At 48.9% G+C, this 23485-nt stretch overlaps 1 protein-coding gene across 2 annotated transcripts in view; it reads left to right on the top strand.

Annotated features, from left to right (window-relative positions):
- Trappc9 (trafficking protein particle complex subunit 9) overlaps positions 1-23485 on the top strand; it is a 510720-nt gene that overhangs the window by 278475 nt on the left and 208760 nt on the right. For both annotated transcript variants that reach the window (XM_076835401.2, XM_076835399.2), the window contains exon 18: positions 15422-15564. In XM_076835401.2, the coding sequence (XP_076691516.1) occupies positions 15422-15564 (143 nt within the window). The remainder of the gene's footprint in view (positions 1-15421; positions 15565-23485) is intronic.

Raw genomic sequence — 23485 nt, 5'->3', positions numbered from 1 at the left:
TTCCCTAATCCTAGCTCACCTCTGGCTTCATGTTTTTAGCTGACAGGGAAGAGTGTTCCTTTGTAACTTGTATTATTTAGCTGTTCTTGGTCTTTGAAGTGATATGTCTTAGGTGAGTGTAATTAGAAAAGCATATTTAGCACATAGGGGATAATTTTCTTTTGCAGCTGTGCATTAAAGAAAATATCGTCTGCAGGACTCTAAGACTTCCATTTATAATAAGGACTTGTTCTCCCAGAAGCTAGAAGCTGTAATCCTCTGAAAGCCCTGAATGTGAATGCGGAAGGTGTTTGTTTCATTTGTTTATTCCTTCCGTAAGTGTGCATCCATCCGCCTTGTCTGTTGGGCACATGCCAGGCTCTGTGCTCAGCCCCACCGGGAGGATCTCTGGGGAGGCCTGGCCTTGGCTGGGCTGGGATGCCTGCTTTACAGTGGGCTGTGACGATCTGCCTGGAGAGCCCGCGGGGCGGGGGAGCGTGGGATCTGCCACCAGTAGGCTGCAGAGTTAGCTGACAACCACAGATCCAAGCCAGTTTCCTGTTGGCCCCATGGGGCTTGGAGGGCAGAACTCAAGGGTGACAATTGTGAGTCGGTGCCTAAGTATAGTGCTGTGTTCTGGGGGTCACTGAAGTTGAGTTTGCTCTGCCTGGCAGTGGTGGCAGGAGGTGCTCCACAGCATTTGCTGAGCGGTCAGGCATGTGGCTCTCCTGGCCTGCTGTGAGGGGGAAGGGTATGATGCTTGGAGTGGGCTTTGGCTTCTCTGTGGACATGGACGTCTCCAGTAGGGGTGCCTCCTAACACCTTTCTTTTGCATTCTCAGTTTAGAACAACTGCGAGGTGCAGACAGGTGTGGCACAGTCCACTTACACTTCTGGAGCGCTGAGCGCATCCCTGTAGTCACCGGCTGTCAGAGAGAGGGAGGGGCGGAGCCCTGTGGCCCACTGTCTCCCCATCCTCCCAGTTAGAGAAGTGGTCCTGTCCCTTCATCTTCAGTGCACTAAGCGTGGGCTTTGGACTGGCAGCTTCAGCAACCTGAGCTCCTGGAAAGGCACACTCTCAGACCCCACAGAACCTCTAAGCTAGGAACACCGTCTGGCAGTCTGTTCAATAGCACCAGAGGGTTCTGTTGTAAGCTCAAGGGCAGAGCTTCGCTGCCAGTGGGTGTGCTGTGTGTGTGTGCTGCTGCAGGGCACAGCATTGAAGCCTAGGCCTCAGGATGGGCGGGAGGGCGGGAGAGGGGTTTGGGTTGGGCACTTCTCTGGGGAAGTCCTTCGCATGCACATGAAGAATGGAGAACTGGGTTCACTTCTCCTCATTAAGCCTCATTTCCCTCACCTGCAGTGTGAGCTGATGCAGGCTTTTCTGTGGGATGGTTTTGACCCCATGAGGAGCACACAAAGCTGAGCCCCATGCATCAGGTGCTCATTACGAGGGGTCCTTCCCAGCTTGGGTCCTCCTGGCCTGTATCGGGTACCCTGGGAGTTCACAGAAATGGGAGAGCAGCTTCTAGGAGAAAAGAAGGAACCCTGTGTTGGATTTAGCCTTTGTTTTTGCAGACAGGAGCCCATCAGAGAACTTGGACCAGCACTTACTAATCTCATCTGCCCAGTTTTCATCCAGGGGGTGGGGACAGCCGATGTGTGGGGAGGAGACAGGATGGATGGGCTCCAGCTCTGGCCCACTGTGCCATCAAAGACAATTTGTGAAGCAGTTATTAGATTGATTCTATTACGGAGATAAGGGAGCAGAGGCTCTGGGGGAGTAGCTGTTTACCCAGGGCCCAGCCAGAGCAGCAGAGGTGCCCTTGCTGCGCAGCATCAAACCAGGGAGATCGCTGGGGTGAGCACAGCAAAGGCCACAGGCGAGGTGCGTCACTGAGTTACTGAAAAGATCAACAGGAGGAAATTAAATCAGGAGCTGGGACGAGGAGGGGGGCTTTGCAGCCCCACGCTGTGACCCTGTGGGCCCTCCTCTGGCTTGGGCAAAGGGCCCTGGCCGGATCCATCCTGGCTCCACAAGGTCGCTGCTCCTGAGGGGTGCAGAGGAGGAGGAAGGGCAGGGGCAGCTATGATTCTTGAAAGACTGTGTCCTGGGGTAGGTTCCTCATGCTGGCTGAGCCCAGTTATATCAGCTGAAAAAGCAGGTCTTTCTTGGGAAGATTAGGATCTTTTTAGAAGCAGCAGCTGGAACTGTCCTTGAAGCCTACATGTGCTCAACAAAGTCACCACTGCACACACTTTTGCAGGTTTTCGATCATCTTTTTAAAGTCAGAGGCCCTAGTTCACTTGGTTTGTTAATAATTTCTCCCTGGGCTGGGGCTGTGGCTAAAAGCACTTGCCTCGCACGTGTAAGGCACTGGGTTGTATCCTCAGCACCACATAAAAATGAAGATACTGTGTATTCATCTACAACTAAAAAATACAAAAAACAATTTCTCCCAATGTTTTATTTCAAAATACTTCTAGCACAAAGTTGAAAGAATAATGCAGTGCACGTACCAGTTCTCTCCCTTCTTTCCTCTCTCTATGCATATACATTTTCTCTCTCTGATACACACACACACTCTTTGGAAGGCCCACTTGAAAATTGCAGGCTTGATATTTTGCGTATGTGAATCTTCACATGCCTCCTAAGACCAATGACATTTTTCTAAACCACTGTTACCCTGCCATGAACTTTGAGATTGGTACAAGGTTATCTGACACTCATTTTATGTTTATGTTTCTCCCATTGTCCCCAGCATCCATTCATCTATTGCTCATCTTTCCTTCCTCTTGTGAGGGACCCGCACCTCGGTCTCCTTAGTCATTTATTTCTCCTGTGCAGCTTGCTCTGTGATGTTCCTCGGTCTGTTTTTGGTGTGTTACCCTGACAAGAAGGTGGAATAGATCTCGTTTTTGTGTCGAGGGACCTGTCAGGTTGTGTGGCCACCTGAGGGCTCTTTCTGCCACCTCCCGAGGTCTGGTGGGCCTGGAAGGGCCACATGTGAGTGCACACCTTGGTCCTGGGTCCAGGGCCATCCTCTCTTCTTCCCTGGACTTTGGGTGCCTTAGTTGAAAAAACAAAGCCTCTGTTTATTTCTAATTTTTTGTTGCTAAATTCATTTTCTCCTTGGTGGGAAGGAGGACTGGAGGGGTCCCTCAGTCCACCTTGCTGGGCAGTGGCCCTGACAGCAGTGGGTGTTGAGCACCAGTGCTGTTAGACAGCTTGCTATTTCACAGGGTCACTTGGACACTTCTTTGTGTGCCTATGTCTTTCCCTGCTGGGCTGTGCTGATGGGATCGGTTACACATGGCTGTCTCGACTTCCCTTCTTCAGGATCCGGGGATGGACACCATGAGAGACAGGAATTCATGGGGTGTTTGGGGTGGGACTGGATCAGGGAGACTCGGTGACTAAGGGCTTATTTCCTCTGCTGTTGTTACCAGGCTGATGGTCCTTGAAGGCTGTGTGAACCACCAGGTCTGCATGCACTTAAACCAGAGTCTTCCCAAAACTTGTCTTGCAGTAGCAGAAGGAAGGGCCAGTCCCAGCAGAGGTTCCCACCTTTGAGTGGGTATCTTCGTCATGGCTCCAGGATAGCTGCCTCCCTGTGACCCAGCACACCTTCCACAGAGTCCTTTAGCTCTGACGGCACCCACTTCCGGATGCCATCATAGCTGGTTTCTTCTAGACAGTAGGTCACATCCCTGATAGATACATTGGGGGTGGCGACACAGAAGGGCTTGTCAGTGTGTGCTCATTAAGGTCACGATGACCTTGCCACTTGACCACTGACATTGGTAGTGTAGGTGGTTGTAAGAGTGATGTTCTGAGCAGGGCCATCAACCTCCACTTTGTCAGGGGGCCGCCTTCCATTTCCTGAGAAGCATTGTGGGTGTGCACCGAGGCCGCCAGACCTCTGCCAGGCCGCCATTGTGGTGGACATTCTTGGCTGGTGGGGATTGGGTGCTGAGCAGTGGGTGCGGACTGGGGATTGTTGGCAATCTTGAAGGTGTTCTCAGGCTTTGGTGCTTCCTTCTCTTTACGTTCATGGGCTGTCAGCGGAGGAGAAGGAAGGGATGGTGACTCCTGTGGCTCCACCCTTTGGGGCGAGTCTGAGAATTCTCAAGGCACCTGTGGATTCCACAGCATATTCAGCCTTTGCAGCACCTTGCTTCATGTTGCTGGGTTCTTCCTCCTGGAAGATGGACATGGTTTCTTTTGATCACAACATTCCTTTGTCTCCTTGATGGTCCCTTGAGTGATGCCAGGGGTGGAGTCACATTGGAACCTGCAGCCCTTGTAGTTGTTCAATGAAGAAATCAACAAAAAAGTCAGAGTAGAACTTATCGATGGCCACGGAACCAGTTGTCCAGGGTCAAAAGCCACTCTGGTGAGCAGGTCTTATCCAGGTACTGTAACCTATACCTCTGGGAGGTGTGGCTGGCACGTGGTGAGTGGTGCAGACAGAGCAGAGTGGAGCAGAGCACCCTGACACTGAGCCTTCGTTTGCACAGATGCCCTGACCCCAGGTCCTCGTGTGAAGGGCTTTCTGTGGCTAATGGGTAGAATATGGGCTTACATGTAGATGTATCTGTCGTATTAACTACTCAACTATTGGGCGCGTTGGAGCATAGGTTCCTTACCTATAAAAAGTGGGTAATAATTAATATATTTATTATGAATTCCTTCCACTATTTATCTGGTATACTCACAGCTCTCTGAAATAAGAACTGACTTTTTACTCAAACATGTAAGTAAAGGATCTCTGTGTTTTCCACCCTGGTTCAGAGGCCAGGGTCTTGTCGGGCCAGCAGTGCTCTCAGGCTTCCAGCCAGGGCGAGAGAGCTATTAGGGACTGAATGCAGGTGCGCCAACCCCAGGGATGATGGCTAACGAGTCCAGAGATAATCTCCTTTCCACAGGTGTATCCCTGAATGGGATCCTGGCGATCACTCCACATTGGGCTGGCGTTTTGAGGTGTGGATTTGTGTCAGTGTCCCTGGTCCCTCCCGCAGATGTGTCCTGAGTTCCCTGACAGTGCAGGCACCAGGTCTGAGGAGGAAGTTCCTGGTAGCCTGTTGGTAGGCCATGGTCCAGCATGAAGAAGGGGCAGTGGATTCTGAAGCAGCCGCTTGGGGTCTGTGAGGGGAGCACAGATGCTGTGAGGCTCAAGGATAAGCACCTCTCTCCTGCCATGAGGTGGGAGCTGCCTGGACGTATGGGTCTGACAGCAGGAGAGCAGTTCTTGATGCACCATGGCCCCTCCAAGACTGCTCTGCCCCACTCCCTCTCTGCTTTCGTAGTGAGTTGGCTTTGATCCTACCTGGCCCCCATCACGCCTGCGTGAGTGTTGCTGAATGAGGACGGGCTGCCTCCCTCTGAATGGCTGCCAAGGCCATGTGTCCATCATCCACACACCCCGGGTTGATGGGTCACTCCCTGGAGGTTGTCCTCCCTGTGTGCTCTTCGTGGTCCTGAGGTGCAGATGTAGCCTGCCGGTGTCCCACGATTGCCATCACCCGCTTCTCTGGGGGCATCTGGTCCTACCCATCCTCCTGGCCTGCAGCCCAGCTCAGGGTGTGTCCTGTGGGAGTGTCATGCCCCACTCCAGGTTCTGTGGGGATTCAGGTCCCCGCCCATGGAGCACTGTTACAGAGTGAATGGAAGTGTGGGGCAGACTGGCACTGGGCAGCTCTGGTCTGTGCCAGACGTGTGGTGAGCCGTGTTCCCATTTGTCCTCACAGCCTTGTGACGTGGCTCTTATGCGCCTTGTTGTCTCACGATGAAAGTCTGCTCTGGTAGGATGAGACGTGTATGGGGTGTAATGGTGACAAAGGACGGAGAGATAGACTCCTAGCTGAGGTCTGGGAGCTGTAGGGAGGAGGCACCAGAGAGGGCGGTTAGTGGAGGGCAGGCTGGTGAGGGCTGGTGGGGAAGTTCTTCCAGCTTCAGCAATGCTCTCGGGCACACACAGCAGGAGCACCAGGTGTGTTTGCGTGCGGATGTGCACGTGAAGACCCAAGACTGTGGGGACAGAGTTTGACAGCCATGGTGGGTGTTAATTGTGGCTAGAGTAAGGGGTGGGTCTGGAGATTGTCTCTTTGTTCTTGATTCTGTGATTCTCTCGTGCCCAGTAACTCCCTCCTTTCTCAGTGTCGAGTATGGCTTAGTTTTAACAGGCGCTCCCGGCTCTCCTTCCAAATGCCGGGCTCTCCTCTAGGGATCTTTCCGGTACCAGCTGGCTGTGTCTTCCTGCTAGCTCAGGTGAGAAGGGGGCTGCACACAGATTGACCCCTTGCCCAGAAGTTTAGCAGGAAGTGGCAGTGGGCCTGAGCAGCAGTCTGCTTGCTGTTTTGCTCTGCTTCTTGCAGTGTGTAGCAAGGACACATGCCTAGCCTCACGTGCCGAATGGCCCATGGCAAGGGGACTGAAGGGCTGTGTCACTGTGGTATTGTTGAAGACAAGTGCAGCATCTCCTCTTCAGAAGGGCCCTGGAGTCTGCTGTAGGGCCCAGTCTGGCTCCTGCCCTCCACACCTGCAGACTGTGTCTGTCCCCTGGACTCAATAGCCATCCCGTCCTGGGCTCCATCTCTGATACCCTGCTGTCTGCATGGCAGCCCTTGGGGATTTTACACTTTACCTGTCCCAAGCTGAAGCCTAGGGTCCCTCATGCCATGCCCACTCAGCCTAATTCTGCCCCTACTCAGTGCTCACATCTCGCTCTCCCAGTTCCTGCAGTGGGAACTCCTGAACCACAAAGGCCACCCCATTTTCTGTCCCACTCAGTGTACAATCTCTTGATCAGTTCTGATGCCTCACCCTCTAGCAGTCTGCAGAATCCACTACCCCTTCTTCAGCTGGACAGTGACCTTGCCCTCCCACTAGCTGCTATCTCGCTAGCCTCTTCCTCTGCCCCAGGTACATCTGTGACAGTGTTCTAAAGAAGGCGTCCACCATCGGCTTCGACTCCTGGTCCCATTCTGACCCACTCCCTGGGATTTTCAGGCCACAACGTGTATTGCAGGAAGATCAGGATCTCTGGGGTCAGACAGATCTGGCTTTGAACTTTGTGGCAGATTCTTCTTTTCTCTGTCTTGGAAAATGATGCTTTTTAGGTAAGAATGCCTGTGTAACTTGGTGATAAGACCGAAAGTCCCTGAAGCTCTGAGAGCAGTGCCCGGAGTGCCAGGGCTAGCTCCTCCTTTCTCAGAGGTTCTGGGGACGTGCTGTATCTTAGGTTGAACACAGATGTGTTGAGCACCTGCCCTGGAGGATCTGAGTTCTACCCTCAGAGAGCACGGATTCTCCTGGGTCCAAGCCTTGTACTGCAGTATGGCCAGCTAAGCATGATGGGAAGGTGCCCTGCCCCGGTGTCACTAGGGCATCGGCACCCATGGAGCCGGAAGCTGCCCGATGATACAAGCCATCTGCAGAAACCTAATGACCAAGGAGGAGTTTGCCAGGTGGAAGCAGCGGGACAGATGGGAGCTCTGAAGGCCAGGCTCAGACATGGGGGGCCGAATATGTGTGAGTAAGACACTCTGTTGATGTCATAGGTGTTGAGCTCCGTTAGTCAGCAGCATCTGCAGAGCACTCACTCTGTGCCACAAACTGCGCCGGCTCCAGGCATTGGAGAAAATGGGCAAAGCCAAAAGCTGACAGTTTCAGAGCAGTGACAAAGCTGACAGCTCATTAGACACCCACAGCAAAGAGAAGCACAGCTTGCCCACACCAAGGACGAAAGGCGCACTGTGGCTCCCGGGGCCCAAACGAGAACTTAAGGGGGAAGGCGCCTCAGTGGTCCCATGCCTGGATGGAGTGCCTCTGTCTCCCTGCAGTACTGGGGCTTGGATCCAGAGCACTCTACCACCGAGCAACACCCACAGCCCTTTTTATGTTTTATTTTGAGACAGGGTTTTGCTAAGTTGTCCAGGCTGTCCTCGAGTTTGTGACCCTCCTGTCTTAACCTCTGAGTCACTGGGATCATAGGCCTATGCATTAGCAGCTGGCTGGGAAGGACAGATTTTGTGTTTTAACTTTTCAGAGAGTTCCTGGATATAAAATTCTTTTCATGGAATTCCATGGTTTCCCCTGGTGCTCAGTGTCCTTCGGGTCTTCTGGGAGCCCTCTGCCATCTCCCAAGCTTTGCTCCAGGGGCTCGGGTGTCCTACTGTTGGCTCCCAGGTAGAACTCATCTCAAAATACCTTGAGCATGTGTGGTGGGGGCCCCGCTGTGTCTGTCTCTGTGGCTGTCTGGTTGTGGGCACATTATCAAAACCAATGAGAGCACTTACCTACGTGAGATGGGCGGAGGACCATGTGGACCTGAGGGGGACGGCAGGGAGCCATCCCGGCCAATGCCATTTTTACACATCAGGCTTAGATGATATGAGTGCATTTCCCTTGACCATAGTCCATGATCTAAAGTGTGGTTGGTGCTCTGAGAGCCAGGGCAGGATGCCCATGCAGCATCTATAGGGAGTGAGGGACTTTCCTTGGAGACCCTGCAAAGGATTATTAGAGAGAGCACTGGCCTGAGAATAGTGTGTGGTGGGTATGACTGCCCTGTGTGTGGCTGAGGTTTGTGGTGTCTGGGGTCTGACCTGTCCACTGCCCAGGAAGTGGTCCATGTGAAGGCTAGCCTCTGGTTTCTGATCCTCTCCTTGGCACCCAAGCCCAGCCTTCCTGCCTCCTCCACTTACTACCTGTTCTGAACCTTGAGGCCTAGCCCTTCTCAGCCACTGTGGGGCCCTGGGACCTCCTGAGTTGGGGCTGTTTTGATGGCTGATATTGCCCAAATCTGTTTCTACATCATCATGGATGTGCCAGTTAATTTGTAGCTACTTGGCATCTTTAAGGCACAATCAGCACTGAAGAAAGACTTTGGCCAGAAGTCTTATTAGCTGGAAAGTAGTGGTGTGGCTTTCATTGTATGCTTGTTTTCCTGACCTTAGGTAAACTGCTGGGCTGGTCTCTTGGGGGGACTTGCCCAAGCTGCTGGTCCTGACTTACTATGTGGACCACATCACCGCTATTAATTTTATGTCATTTCAGAAATAGAGCAGAAGGAAATTTGTGGTGACAGGTTCACTTGGGGTCTTTAAAAATTAAAGATCTGCTTATACTTTTAAATTGGCTAGGGATATGTGATTGGTTTTTCCCTGGCAATAGCCTTAGATACATTAGAAATTATAGAACATTAGATTAATAACCCAGGGTAAGCACCAACAGCTTGCAGAAGAGCTGATCAAGATCTTAGGTAGTATCTGGCAGAACACTCGGACTCTGAGTGAGGATATTGAGAGCTGGAGGGGTGGGCATGACTTGGCAAGGTTACCTAGAGCCTTAAGCTTATGTACGTCTGATGCAGAACCTGAAACTCCCGAATCTGTGCCCGAAGCCCCTCCATGCTCCACATTTGTCTTCACAAGTACATGGTACCTGTCACTATGACTCACGTCTACAGATGACTGTGTGCCTAACACAAATCAACTCTACTGCATGTAATTTGAATTCTTAAACTGAGCTGGATTTTGGCAAATCTATGTCCCATGTGACTACTCTTGCCATCGAGGTGGGGGATATCCAGTCACCCCTAAGTGTCCCAGACTCCTTTGTAGTTCGAGCAGCTCTGGTTCTGTTGTCATTGAAGACTGACCTCTCTAGTATTTGAACATGTGGGCATGCAGTATAGATTCTTTGGGTTCTGGCTTCTCACTCAGAATAATGACCTGGAGATTTTTCTATACTGCTGTGTGTGTTAGTAATTTGGACCTTTTTGTTGCAGAGTAGTAACCTATATTATAGTTATACTAGTTTGTTCATCCAGTCACCTGCCTGTTCCTGACTTTGAGGTTGCTTCTGGTTTAGAACTATCATGAATAAAGTTCTTGTGGACATTTACTTATGTGTATTTCTGTGTGTGGGGGTATCTATCCTTATTTTTCTTGGTAGGAGTCCCATTGCTGAGTAGTAATGTGCTAACTGTAGGTTTAAGTTCACAAAGAATTGTTAGTGCTTTTCCAAGCCATTGTACTGTTCTACATGACCACCAGCAATTTGCAAGAGTTCCACTAGTTTCTTAGGACTTTTTTTTTTTTTTTTGACATGATCACACTGTCTTTGAACAGTATTATTACTGCTTTTTAAACATGCATATCTTTAATTTCTTAACATGTTGAATTCACTAGGATCTCAAGTGCAATGTTGATAGAAGTAACAGCTATACGTTTGCCTTATTTTGGAGTTTTAGTTGCAAAGCATTCTGTTATCAGCCATTGAGTATGGTTTTTACTATGAGTTTCTCATGGATGCATTCAGAGATGAGGGGTGTACTTTCTATGCCTAAGTTGCTGAGTGCTTTTAAAAAGTCATAAATGGAGTTTGAATTTTGTTAACTGCCTTTTCTGAAGCTACATATTATATACCTTTTCTCTTTGTTAATAGTCTGTTAGTATAGTGAGTGATATTGATTATATGTTTAAAGATTAAGCTAACCTTGCCTTCCTGTGATAAGAATTGGCCACAATGTATGATCCATTTCACATACTACCGAGCTTTTCTCACTAGTATTTAGTTAAGGATTTTTTTTACATTTAAATTCTTGAGGGATATAGTCCTCATGAATACTTTTCTTGTAAACTCTATTTGATCTTGATATTTGGAACTGATAAAAATAAGGGGGCAGTTTTCTCCGTTCTATTTTCTGAAGATGTGCATATAAAATTGGTGTTCTTTGTGGCATGTGCTTGATGGGATTCAGGTGGGAGACCATCTGAGCGTGGGGTTTCTCTTAGGAACGTCTTTGGTTGAGTGAGGCTCTTTGAGTCTTCTGCTCCTCCTCAGCCCATGTGGGAGTGCGAGTCCTCTGAGCCTGAGCTGCTAAGCCTGTTGCCTGGAGCTTCGTGCAGGTCCTCTCCTGGCCTCTGTTGCGGCCTCTGCACTGGCACTCACTGTTGCCTCCATGTCGCTGGCCTGCTCCTTCTTCTTTCTTGAACAGCCTAACAGGATCGTTACCCTAATAATATTTTCAGTAAGTAGGTTTTAGCCTTGTCTTTGACCATTTTTTAGCCCCTGCCTTGCCCAGTCCCGCTCCTTCCTGGTTTGCTCCTCCTGTCCAGTGCCTGCCCACAGGCATGCAGTCCTTTGTCCTCAGTGCCTCCAGCATCCCAACACTTACCTGTGTCACAGCAGGCCGGCTCTTCTGTAGATGTGTCTTGGTTTGTTTCTTTTACTAGACCTGAGCGCCTTGAGGGCAGCAGGCGGTGGGGCGGCTGAGCACCCGCTCCCTGCGACGCAGGGGCATGGCTGTGGTTCAGGTAGTGCTGTGTTCAAGCCCTAGGTGTGCCACCTCTGGGAGTGTGGGCTGGGCTGCTCACCTGGTGGCGCAGAGCCCCTGCTAGGGCTTGTCAGGGTATTGCAGTCAGAGCGGGCAAGTCACCTCACGCAGCCTGGTACCCAGAGGTGCTGGATGACCTTTCACTTCAGCACGAAAAACCAGTGGAGGATGCCCAGGAAGTGCAGGGCCGTTTTCACCTTTGTTCTCGCTGATTTCTGTGGCAGTCCTCTCTGGAGGTGAGGGCTGAGGTTCTCGGGGGGTTCTCAGCAGAGCAGGGCTTTGCTTCCTGCTGCTCTGAAGAGCCTGGACACCCTGTCTTGCCACTGCAGCCCACTCTGCCGTCTGACTGACGTTCTCCACCTTTTCCTGCCGAGGAGACCTCTGCTCCTTTCCTCTGAACTGGGAGGAAGGCAGTGGCAATGCCTCTAAGACTTGTCTTTCTGTGGCTGTCATGAAGCTGACGCCCTGGAGCTGCTCTTCCATGTTTCTCTCTGGGAGGGGCCAGCAAGTCCCCGGCAGCAGGAACACAGACTGTCCCTTCTTCCCTAGGTGGTCCTTGGAAACTGCTTGTCTCTGTCTTATCCCCCCGCCCCCCAGGTGACTTCTCCCACAGTGCTCTCTGAGGTGACCCAAGTCACCTCCTAAAGCAAAAAAGCCAGCGTGGCCCGTCTCCTGGCAGATTCCGCTTCCATAGCCATTCATCCCCTTGGCCGCTGGCCTGCACTGGGGCTGGTATTAACTGGTTTATTCCAGTGTTACACCCTTGGCTCTCCTGAGCTCTCTGAGATCAGGGCCACCCCTTCTCCATTGAGCCTGGTGCAGAGGAGGCACCTAGACGTGTTTGGAAAGGAAGAGGAAAGAACAGACCAACCAGGGGAGCCAGCTTCCCTGAGTCTTCACAGGAAGGCATTCTGGGGGGTATGTGCAGTCTGCACCTTCTGCCGATGGCAAGTGTGATTTCAAAAGGTCCAGGAACTGTCCACATGAAACCAGCAGCCCTCTGCAGTTGGGACCATGCTTTGGGCACAGGGCCATGGCAAATGATTTGGGGTTTTAGTGAGGCCGAATATGATGCTTGATTATTGAAACCAAACCTGTTTCACTGAGCACATGGTGAGTAGGGAGAAGGGCTGGGCCTTCCAGGAGGAGTACATCTGTGTGGTAAGAGGGTCAGGAAGACAGCTCTGGACACGCAGGTTTGAAGGACTGCTGTGAACACAGTTATGGAGATGCCTTGAGGGGCAGGAGGTGAGTTGGAATGATGAGCTTTGAAGATAGGACCAAAGGATCTGAACAGATAGGTCTTCATTGAGACACAAAAGGCCAGAGAGAACTGAAGAGGTGCTCAGTGTCTCCAGCCCTCAGGGAAACGGCCCTCAAGCCACAGCAAGGCAGCCCTCACTGCCCCAGGGGGACTTGGACCAGAGGCAGAGCCATCATCTGCGAGGGCGAGGACAGCTGGTGGAGTGAGGGATGGCATAGGTGCCACGGACAGCCATGTGGCAGTTCTCAGAATCCAGTGTGGAATGGCCACGTGTTCCCAGAATGCCACTTCTGCCTGCCCAGGAGAACCAGCGGCAGTCTTGGCATCTGCACACCCTATTCACAGCCGCGTCACTCACTCGAGCCAGGAGGCGGAGGCTGCTCGAGTGCCTGCTGGCTGATGAGTGGGTGACACTCTACCTTCACATGGGAAATCGGCACAGACTGCAACGTGCGTGACCCTCGAGGACACTTTGCTAAGTGAAGCCAGCCAGCCATAGGAGGACAGACTCTATGATTCCACCGCGTGAGGTGGCACAACAGTCAAACCCAGGAGGAGAGTGGCCAGGGGCCAGGGGGGACAGAGTGCATGAGGATTAGGCTGCAGTTGGGAAGGGAAGATGTGCTGGAGGGCGGTGGCGGTCACTGTTTGTCAGCAGTGTATGCGAACCTAAAATGGTGACTTTTGTTAGGTTTATTTTCCCACAATAAAATGTAAAAGAATTGAAGAGAGAGGACTAAAACTCATTTCTCTCTATTTTGAGCCCTGTTGCCGTCGGGCCCCAGATGGGTCAGGTAGCAAGGAACGAAGGAGTGTCCTCAGTGGTGACTCCTGTTTTTTCATTGATCCTCAATGAAGCCTGGGGAGGTGGGCATTAATGTCGGCTCCCCACTCAGCAGTTGAGAAGCTGAGAGAGGCGAGACGAGGAGCCCCAGATCTCGTAGTGCTGTGTGGCCAGCTTCCCAGGAGTCCCTCCTGCCCCGGGCCCCTGTAGCAGCCTGGTGGAGTGGGTCCTTGGCGTGCCACCCTACCCACCACGCACACACAGGCTATTTCCTTTACTTTAAAGCACCCTGCTGCTGTGGCGTGTCCTCTTGGCAGAGCAGTAGGTCACCAGGAGTGTGACTGCGGGCTGAAGGCACCTTGCCAGGGTCACAGCGTGACCCCGCAGCTCAGGGAAGAAGGCAGGTGCTGCCAGCCTCTCTCCAGACCCTTGGAAACAGGACTCCAGACTGCCTTGGCAGGCCAGGGGAGAAGGTCCTCACGCCGCAGCACATGCTTGGAGGCCCATCCGGACCTGCTACCCTGGACGGCATCTCGGGCTGTGTGTGGTGCCTCACTTGTGGCCTCACTCCACTTCTGGAACTTTCCACCAGGGTTATTAGTGGCCCAGGAATTACCTTTATTTTATTTTGTTTTCCCAGCTTTAAAAGACATAAAACTGTTCTTAGCTTCCAGACGTCCAGAATCAGCCCGGGCTGGACTTGGCCCCAGGCCGCAGTCTGCTGGGCCTCTTTGGGTGGTGGTGGAAAGCTGTACCCTTTTAGTCAGGAGTTGGCTGGGTTGTGGTTCTTGTTGCTATGGTTACTCTGTGCCTCGCAGGCTGCAGATTTCTCTCGTGTTGCCTTGTGCTGGCTTGGGGAAGGGTGAAGAAAGTCCAGGTGCAGGACACCTGCTCTTCCCATGATGTCTCCCCAACCCTGCTTGCCCTTCTCTTTGCACACAGCACCATGATAGACCCGCCCCACCTCTCTCCTTCCAAGGGGTTTCTAGGCTGCAGGCAGGGACAGGCGGGGTTCCCTGCTCCCTGGCCGGTCCCCAGTCTCAGTGGTGGGCTTTCTCAGGGTCTCTGCCCTTTGCACCACAGCTGACTGTCCCTGCCCACATTGTGGTGGGTTCTGTGACTGCGCGGTGTCCTGCCCTGTCCCAAAGGCTTGCTGTCTCCAGTGGTGTTGGTGTGGCATCCTGGATCTGGCCCTTTTCTTCCTTACCCCAGAGAATGGTGTGTGCTGATCTGGTTTGTGCCCTTGGCCAGTGCTGCCCTTCCTTCAACACCTCAAGATTTTCCTCCATAGGAAGGAAGGACCCTGTGGGGACCTGGCGGGAGTTTCAGTGTCTTGTTTTCCCAGTGGTGGTGACTGACCACCAAGGGAGGCAGCTTCTGCTTTCCTGTCTGCCCACCCACCCTGGTCTGAGCGCCCAGGGAAGACTCATGGAGAACAGCCTGGGAGGAATGGGAACGGCCTTCCTGTCCAGGTTCCTGGGGAGGGGTCCTCACTATCATGTGAGGCCCCACCCCACCTCTGATACTCCATGACCTCCCACGGGTCCCTTCCTACCCACGTGGGTAGCACTGGCACCTCTGCGAAGTGCCCTGCTGCCAATGGGAGGATGCCACACCGTGTTGCTCCTAAGGGGCATGGCCCTGGCGTCATCTTTGTGGGCTCAGGACGTGGGGTGAGGGGGTCTGTTGACTGCCTCTCACTCACTGGGAGCCAGGCTGGTACACTGCCTCTGCGGTGGATGGATGCTGGCCTGTCCCTGCCCTGGCTGATTCGTGTCTTTAGGTGATGCTTACTGCACTGTGCTCTCCTCTCCTAAGTGCTACATCCGGCCACAGAATAAGTTCTGGAATCCCCTCTGTGGCATATCCAGGCTGAAGATTGTGTGGACAGTGGGTGACACAGGAAAGATGGTGCCAGGTGCCTGGCCTCAGCTGGGCTGAGAACCTGCTGGGTGCAGGGGTACGTTCTAGAATCTTTGTGGGTGAAGCTCCTGGCAAGGAGCCCGGCCAGCTTGGGAGCACTAACTCGTTACTGGTTATGTCTTTTCAGACTCTGGAAGCCATCCTGAATTTCAAGTACTCGGGAGGCCCAGGCCATGCTGAAGGGTATTATCGGAGCCTCTCCCTGGGGCTGCACGTGGAAGTCGAGCCGTCTGTGTTTTTCACCAGAGTCAGCACACTCCCAGCAACCAGGTAACTGTTGTCCCTGTGAGTCTGACAGCACTGCATTTGGAATGCCAGCCTCTGGTTCACTGTAGTCTGGCTGCCCTTCTGACGGGCACTGTTGGGCCAGGGTGCTTAATTAGCCTCTCTGAGTCAGGTTCTCTCCATTCTGAAGGTGCTGGGAGGTGGGTGGGCTTCTGTTGGCCTTCCTTTGTATGGACCTAATTGTTTAGGTGCCTTTCTCTGACCTAGGTTACCTCTGATGTTAACAGGGGCTTAAGAGAGAGCTACATGTCTTGGGGGCCCCTGGATGAGCCCAGAATTTCTGTCTGTGCTACTTCTGGTGCCCACTGAGCGTAATGCTTTTTTTTTTTTTTTTTTTTTTTTAAATGGTCCCACTGTCCAGCATTGTAAGCAGCTCCCAGCATGTACAGGGAGTGTCAGGTCATTCCTGCCCAGGGAGGCCTTCTTGCTCAGTGACTCTCTCTGGGACTGCCTTTTCCTATCCTGATCTCCCTTCAGGGGAAAGGAGTTGGTTGGTTGGTCTGCTTCAAGGCTAGAAGTGGCAAGAGGTGCTAGGGATATTCTTCTCTCAGGTGGGAGAGTGATGATTTCTCATTCCAAACTTTGACTTGTGGTACAGTGCAAGTAGTGGGGTCAGGAAGCCTGGGAGGAGAGCAACTGGAGAGCCGTGGAACTCGGGCCTGTGCAGGCTCTAGGGAGCAGGTGCCTGTCACTGCTGAACTCGACCAGGTTCTCTGGCTCAGCTGTGCCTTGCTCATTTCTGGGGAGGGGGGCTGGGACAGGAGTATTTGTTCTTAATAGCTAAGGAGCGGTGGTGACAGGCATTGCCTGTCTGACCTGAAACCCACTGCAGGCAGTTGGTGAAGAGTATCCCGCAGGCAGTGCTCTCATCTGTCTCCCTTATTCTTCTGTGTAAAATAGAGGTATGTTCTTGTCCATGTTAATGTTGACATTAAAGTCCATTTAAGTTGATAAAGCCCCAAATAATAAGTGTGATTTTGGTGTAGGAGAAAGACTTTTTCTTCTCAGCCATTGGAGAAAACCATCAGCAAAAATTAATGGTGTAGCTGGGCCTCTTGGTGTCACCTTTCATCCCCTGTCATGTTTGCAGTGTGTACAGTGGCTGGCTTTTCTGCCAAGGCTTGCTTCTGCTCTGAATTTGTACAGAGCCTAGAGCGCTCGGCTCTGGGAGGCTTGGCCAGGACCCTGCCGGGGCTGTTAGGGTGTGCCAGTCTCCCTGTGCATCAGAGCTGCTCTCACATAACCCGGCTGCGCCTTTCTGTCCTGGTCCCTCACCTCCTGCTGATGTCACCCATATAAATAATCCTCGAAATGGCACAGGTTATTCCTGGGCTCTCTTTTCCCCTGCTGATACCTGGCTTCCACGTCATGGCCCCTGTGGTTCCAAATGGCAATTTAAGTTGAGGAGAAACTCTGCCACGTGGTGGTCTTTGGACAGATCTGGACAGGTTGGTCCTTAGCTGACATGGGGTTGGATCCTGATCTCTGGCCCATAGCCCTCCCTCCATTCTTCTGGCCCATATGTTTCTGTCCCCTGCTCTTGGGATTGAGGTTTGACTTCTAATCCTCCTCTGTTATCCCTACATCTACTTTGTCATCAAGTGCCCTCTCCAGCATCTCTGGATGACTCTGTGTGTCCCTCCTAGATGTCCTGCTGTATCTTTGCTGCTGTGGGAAGAGGCCCAGTCCATCCCCTGCCTGCAGTCTTTTTTGTGCATTTTGTACTTTTCCCTTAAGTACGAATGTCCCCCATGGCTGCCCTTGCACAGGTTCCCAGTGCTCGTGAGGCACTGGACCAGAGCCCCCCTGAGATGTGTGCAATGCCCACAACTTGGGCCTCGCCCTGGCCGCCACACGCCCTGCAGAGCGGCTTTGCTCCTCACCACCCCTGCTCAGCGCATTGACTTCCGGAAGCTTGTGCCACATTCTTTTTCTAAAATCTCTCTTTTTTCTTAAACTGTCGTTCTTTGATTTAACCTTTTGGGCACTATCTGCTTGCCCTGGAGATGCATGTTATCATTCCTGTAGGGTTTTCCTGAGCATAATCAAGCAGAGGGGGCTGTTCTCTCCGTGGGTTCTGTGTACCTTCCAGGTACTTCTGGGAAAGCATTTACTAAATGTCCTGGGAATACATTCACTTACACTTTAAGCCACCACCTCTGAAGTGACAGGCACTGTATGAGCCACTTGCTAGGGTAGGAGGTGGGGGGAGCGCAGTGCACATCAGGCAGAATTAGCACTAAAAGGAAATGTGAATGTACACAAAGGAGGGAAGAGCTCAAGAAACAGTGAATAAGCGAATATAGAACAAAAGGGTTTGTTCCTCTCATTCTTAATTTTTTTAAAAGAATGGGTGGGTGCTAGAAGTGCTAATGTTACACGCAAGGTGCCAGGCTGCTGTATGAGGTCAGAGTGCAGAGGTACCAGGCATGTGGCACTCTCCAGAGTAGCCATCTAGGTGTGGACAAGAGGGTACAAGAGATAAAATGGAATATTAGTAATATCTAATTCAACCAAAGAGGAAGAGGTATCAAGAGTGGAACAAGGAACATTTAGTCAAGTAGGAAACCAATAGCATTGTGATAGGCCTGCACCTGCATCTCAAGAACTGCAGGAAGTGTATTTAGAATTAGAGAAAGTAAAATGCCTTTTTACAAGAAAATGAGATTAAATGTGTGTAGTGTGAAAGTTAAAAGGTAGGGGAAAACATCATGCATCTGGTTTGGCATGGTAGTGAATGCCTATGTTCCCAGCAACATAGGAGGCTGAGACAGAAGGATTGCAAGTTCAAGGCTAACCTCAGCAACTTAACAATAACCTGTCTGAAAAGAAAAAATAAGAAAGAATGGGAATGTAGCTCAGTGGTAAAGCAACTGTGGGCTGAATCCCCAGTACCAAAAAACAAAAATAAAAAACCCCAAACTAAACAATAATATTAGAAAGTTAGTGTGAGTATATTAACATTATACAGATACTCTTTCAGCATAAAAAGAGGCAGATAAGACAATTTGTAATTAAAGTAGCCCAAAATGCAAGTGTATTTAAAAACAGAATTTCAAAATAAAACAGACATACTGAGGGGATAAATGCATAGCTGCACATTATAGTTGGATATTTTGGGATTTTTCCCCCCCTCTTAATATTTGATAGAACAAGTAGACAAATACAAAAAAAAAAAAAAAAAACAATTAAAAGAACAAAACCCCAGAAAACTATAGCAAACTTAGATAATCCTGTTAACCAATTCCACCTAATAGTTATAGAATAGTAAACTATTTTATTAGAAAAGGTGAATGGCCTAAAATCAGTGATATAGCTTCTGTACTAAAGAAGAGCTCAATGTACTCAGAGCAAACAGCAGAAATAAAGTGTAGGTATCAATGAAATTATGAAAAAAGAATGTATAAAGTCAGTATTATGGTTTAGATATGAAGTGTCTCCCAAAAGCTCAGGAGTGAGACAATGCAAGAGAACTTAGAGGTGAAATGATGGCGCTACGAGATTTCTAACCTAATCAGTGCGTTAACCCTTTGATAAGGATCATCTGGGGGTTAAGGATAGACAGGTGGATGTGACTAGAGGAGATGGGTCATTGGGAGCGTGCCAGTGAGGTTTATATTTTGTCTGTGGGGAGGGAAGCTCTCTCTTTGCTTCCTGGTGCCTTGTTTCCAGTTTCTTCCTGGAAATGTCACACACTTCTGTCACGATGCTCTGCCTCACTGTGGTCCCCAAGGAATGGAGCAGGCCGTCTATGGACTAAAAACTCTTAAAAACCATGTGCCCCAAATAAAATGTTCTGCCTCAAAAGTGTTCTCTTCAGGTCTTTTGGTTATAGTAGCAAAAAAGCTGACTAAAACAGAAATTAGTTCAGGGAGTGGGGTCACTGATGTGTCTAACCTGATCATGTGGTTATGAAATTTTTGGAACATTTTAGAATTTGTGGGAGGAATTTAGAGACATTTAGAGATGCAAACTAGAAAAGCTTTATATTGTTGTAAGCAGAGCTTAATGGGTGATTTTGGTAGAATGTCAAAAGACCGGAAGATCAGTTAGGACTGTGAACTATAAAGTTCAGGCTGCATTTCAAGTTCCATGGCTCAGGATTCAAGCACTGGAAGACTAGTTCTCAATGAGGTTGGTGAAAGTGAGCATTCACTGAAATTCCACAGTGACAGTCAGAGTCTCTTAGAGACTAGGAAATCCAGGTGCATTGAACAGAGAACAAGAAGCAGCACATTGGGGCCCAGCTAGTTGTGGCAGCAGCAATAGTGCAGAGGGGAGGGATGACACAACAGAGAGAAAAACCACAAAGAGCACATTTGGCATAGAAAAACCTGTAGATCAGAAAAGCAGTTTAACTTAGCTGATCTAACTGCACAGCCGATGGCTGTGTGAAAGTGCTCTGTGTTTCTCAACTGACAAGCAGACAGCTGAGGCAAGATGCATCTTAAGGAAGCCACAGTTGCTTGCTGCTGCGGGAGGCCAGGAGGTCATAGCAAACATTTCCATACTGTTGTGGCAAGCACCTACCATGTGGCTTAGGATGTGCCTAGCAGAAGGTGGGTAAGACAGACCAGAGGAGACTGTACCCAAGGTGATTCAGGTCAGAGAAATGGAGCGGAGTGAAACTTGCTTTCCCTTGAGTCTGGTGGCTCACGTGACCGGCAGAAGAGGGTTGGGAAACTGAACAGGCAAGGGCAAATACACTCATGAACTAAGCCTGGGAAGGCTGGGTTGTGGGCAGTAGAGTGTGCGGAGTCTGCTCCTCAAGTAGAATTCTTGGGAGGCTCCTGATATCTGGACTCCTAGCAGAGATCAGCATCTGCCTGGCTCCAGGGTTGTGTAGATCTAATTTCTCCAGAACACATATCACCCAACAAAGTCCCTAATGCCTGATTAGACTTAAGTCCAGGGTCAGAAATCCTCTTACAGAACTCTTAGCCTCACCTTGGGTGTGTATCCATCCAGTCTACTGGGACAAACCTGCAATTGATCATACTTCCCATTCTGTCCTTCCTCATACTGGTGACAAAGAAGCCGAGAGCTGTTTCAGCCAGGTTCAGTTTTAGGCCACTCTAGCTGGCAGGTTGGAGAGCAACTTGTCACTAGAAAGGGGTTAGCAAACCAGTCTCCCTACACACGGACAAGCTCCCTTCTCTCACTTGTGTGTGCTCCTCCGTCTCTGTGTATATACACAGCCCAAGAAGAAACTGAAAGGACAGCAGGGCATGTGCAGTGACCTCCATTCTTGTTGACTGTTTTGAACACCCCAACAGAGATAGTTCTTTAATTTTTCATTAAGAATCCTTTACCCCGCCCCTTTTTTTTGTGTGTGTGTATGTGTGTGTGCTTGCCATGGAGATACACATACACACATGCCCAAACACAATTTGTTCCTTTTTTTTCTCATTTTTAGCAGCTTTATGATAATTATTTTTCCTTATCTTTTGAGGGTTATAATTTTTGGTTTATATATTTTTGTTTTTTGTTTGTATTGTTTCTCTTCCTTTGTTCTCCCATTAACAGACAAATTCTCCCCTTTCTCTCTTTGATTTGCTTTTTCTAATTTTCTCCTTCTTTTTAACCATCATTACCTCTTATATCTTTTCTGCATTTTTTTCCTGTTTGCATTGTGAACATTTTAAACTTTCTTCTACCTTCCTAACACATTTTTTTGTCTCTTAATAAACTGTATTTTTGCCATCTTTTAGACTATTTGGTTTATGTAACTTCTCTGTCTACCATTCATTTTCTTGCAGTTATTGGTACTATGGATCACATACTTGACACATGATGTTTAATGTCAGATCGAGGTCAGGACTATTTATTGTTTTTGCTGTTAGCAATTGCTGACCCCACTATTCCTATTTTTGTGATAACTAGTGTTGAGATGTCATAGTAGGCACTGGGTATTTGTATTTGCCATATATTGTTTGCTTCAGTTGTTGATACTATTTGTTTCCCCCTTACTTGTAAGGTGGTGGGAATCTACAGTGAAACTACAGGTTCACAAGGTAGACTCCACTGTTGAACAAAAACCAGCCAAAAGACAGTGAACCTTGCTCCATAGCCAAATTAATCACACTTAGACTTCAGCTATACAATGATACAAAGAATAGAAGAACAGAAACCCCAAACTAATAACCAGGCCTATGTAGGAATGACCAGCGGTCAGCCTACCAGTAACACTCCTGGACATCCACTTCTACAGCAAAACCATAGAGAAATAACAGAAAGGCTGTAGGATACAACACCTAAGAGGGGTTTCAATATTACTTAACTCTGGGACATTTTGACAAGAGATGGCTATGCCTTAAAAAAAGGTCCACACCAAAAGAAAAGAGAAATCCACACCAACAGATACATAAAATAAAAATTAAATAAAGTATATTTATAATAGAAATATATTTAAAAAACAAGGTAAAGTTTATAATTCATCAGCAACAGACTCCAAAGACATTGAAGTGGATAAAATATCAACGAATTCAAAAGAATGAATATAAAAATGATCAATGAATTACAAGTGAACACAGAAAAATAACTCAGTGAATTAAGAAAGTCAATAGAGAACATGAATGAGAAATTCAATAAGGACATTGAGATACTGCAAAAGAACCAAACAAATCTTGGAAATGAAAGACACAACAAATAAAACGTTCAGTTGAAACTCTATCTAGTAGAGTAGACCATGCCACAGACAGAATCTCAGAGTTGAAAGAAAAAGTGGCCAGCCTTGAACATTCAGACAGTACTTAAGAGGAGGAAAATAAGAAACCATGGCCAGACTATCCAAGAACTCTGGGTTAGCATTGATAACAAATTTAAGAACCACTGGACTGAAGAGGGTTGTGAGATGAAGGCTAATGGCATGGATAACCTCTTCAGGAAAATAATAAAATAAAATAATAATAATAATAATAATAATAATAATAATAATAATAATAAAAATAAAAATAATAATAATAAACCTCTTCAGGAAAATAATTTGAGAATGAGATTGGCATCTAGACACAGGAACCATTCATAACCCTGTGCAAACATGGTCAAAACAGAACCCCTCTACAACACATTACAACTAAAATTCCTAACATACAGAAAAAGAATAGAATCTTAAAAGCCTCAAGAGAAAAATGTCAGGTCACATTTAGAGGCAACCCAATCAGAATTACTTCTGATTTCTCAGCACAAACACTGAAATCCATGAGGGCTTGGAATGATATGTACCAAATCCTGAAAAAAAAAAAAAATTAACTGTCAACCAAGAGTAGCTAAGCATATGAGAAACAGGACCAAATTAAACATTAGAAATAAGTCAAAATGACAGGAATTAACAAACATCTCTTTAAAATAGTGTTGAATGTTAATGCTGTCACTGTCTAATTAAATGGCATAGGCTGGCAAAATGAATTAACAAACAAGCCCCAACCACATGTTTTTTTTTTTTTTTTTGTAAGAGATTTACCTTACATGCAAAGACACTTCTAGGCTGACAGTGAAAGGATAGAACTTGAGATGCCATGCCAATAGAGCCCAAAGATAAAGCAGGAGTAGTTGCTCTCATATCCAACAGAGCAGAAGTCAAGTCAACATTAATCAGAAGAGTCAAAGAAGGTCACTTCATAGTGGTGAAGGGAACAATCAAACAAGAGGATATGATGATCATACATTTAGTACCCAAATGTTGGTGCACCTAATTGCATACAAGAGGCACTATTAAAGACAGAGACCAGGCCAGGCGGTGATGGTGCATGTCTGTAATTCCAGCGACGTGGGAGGCTAAGGCAGGAGGATTGAGAGTTCAAAGCCATCCTCAGCAATGGCAAGGTGCTAAGCAACTCAGTGAGACCCTGTCTCTAAATAAAATACAAAATCGGGCTGGGAGGGTGGTTCAGTGGTCAAGTATCCC

The sequence above is a fragment of the Callospermophilus lateralis genome, chromosome 16 (genome assembly GCF_048772815.1).
Source record: "Callospermophilus lateralis isolate mCalLat2 chromosome 16, mCalLat2.hap1, whole genome shotgun sequence".
NCBI classification, from domain to species: Eukaryota; Metazoa; Chordata; class Mammalia; order Rodentia; family Sciuridae; genus Callospermophilus; species Callospermophilus lateralis.
Note: the sequence above shows the minus strand (reverse complement) of the source record. Positions and strands in the feature narration are given on the sequence as shown.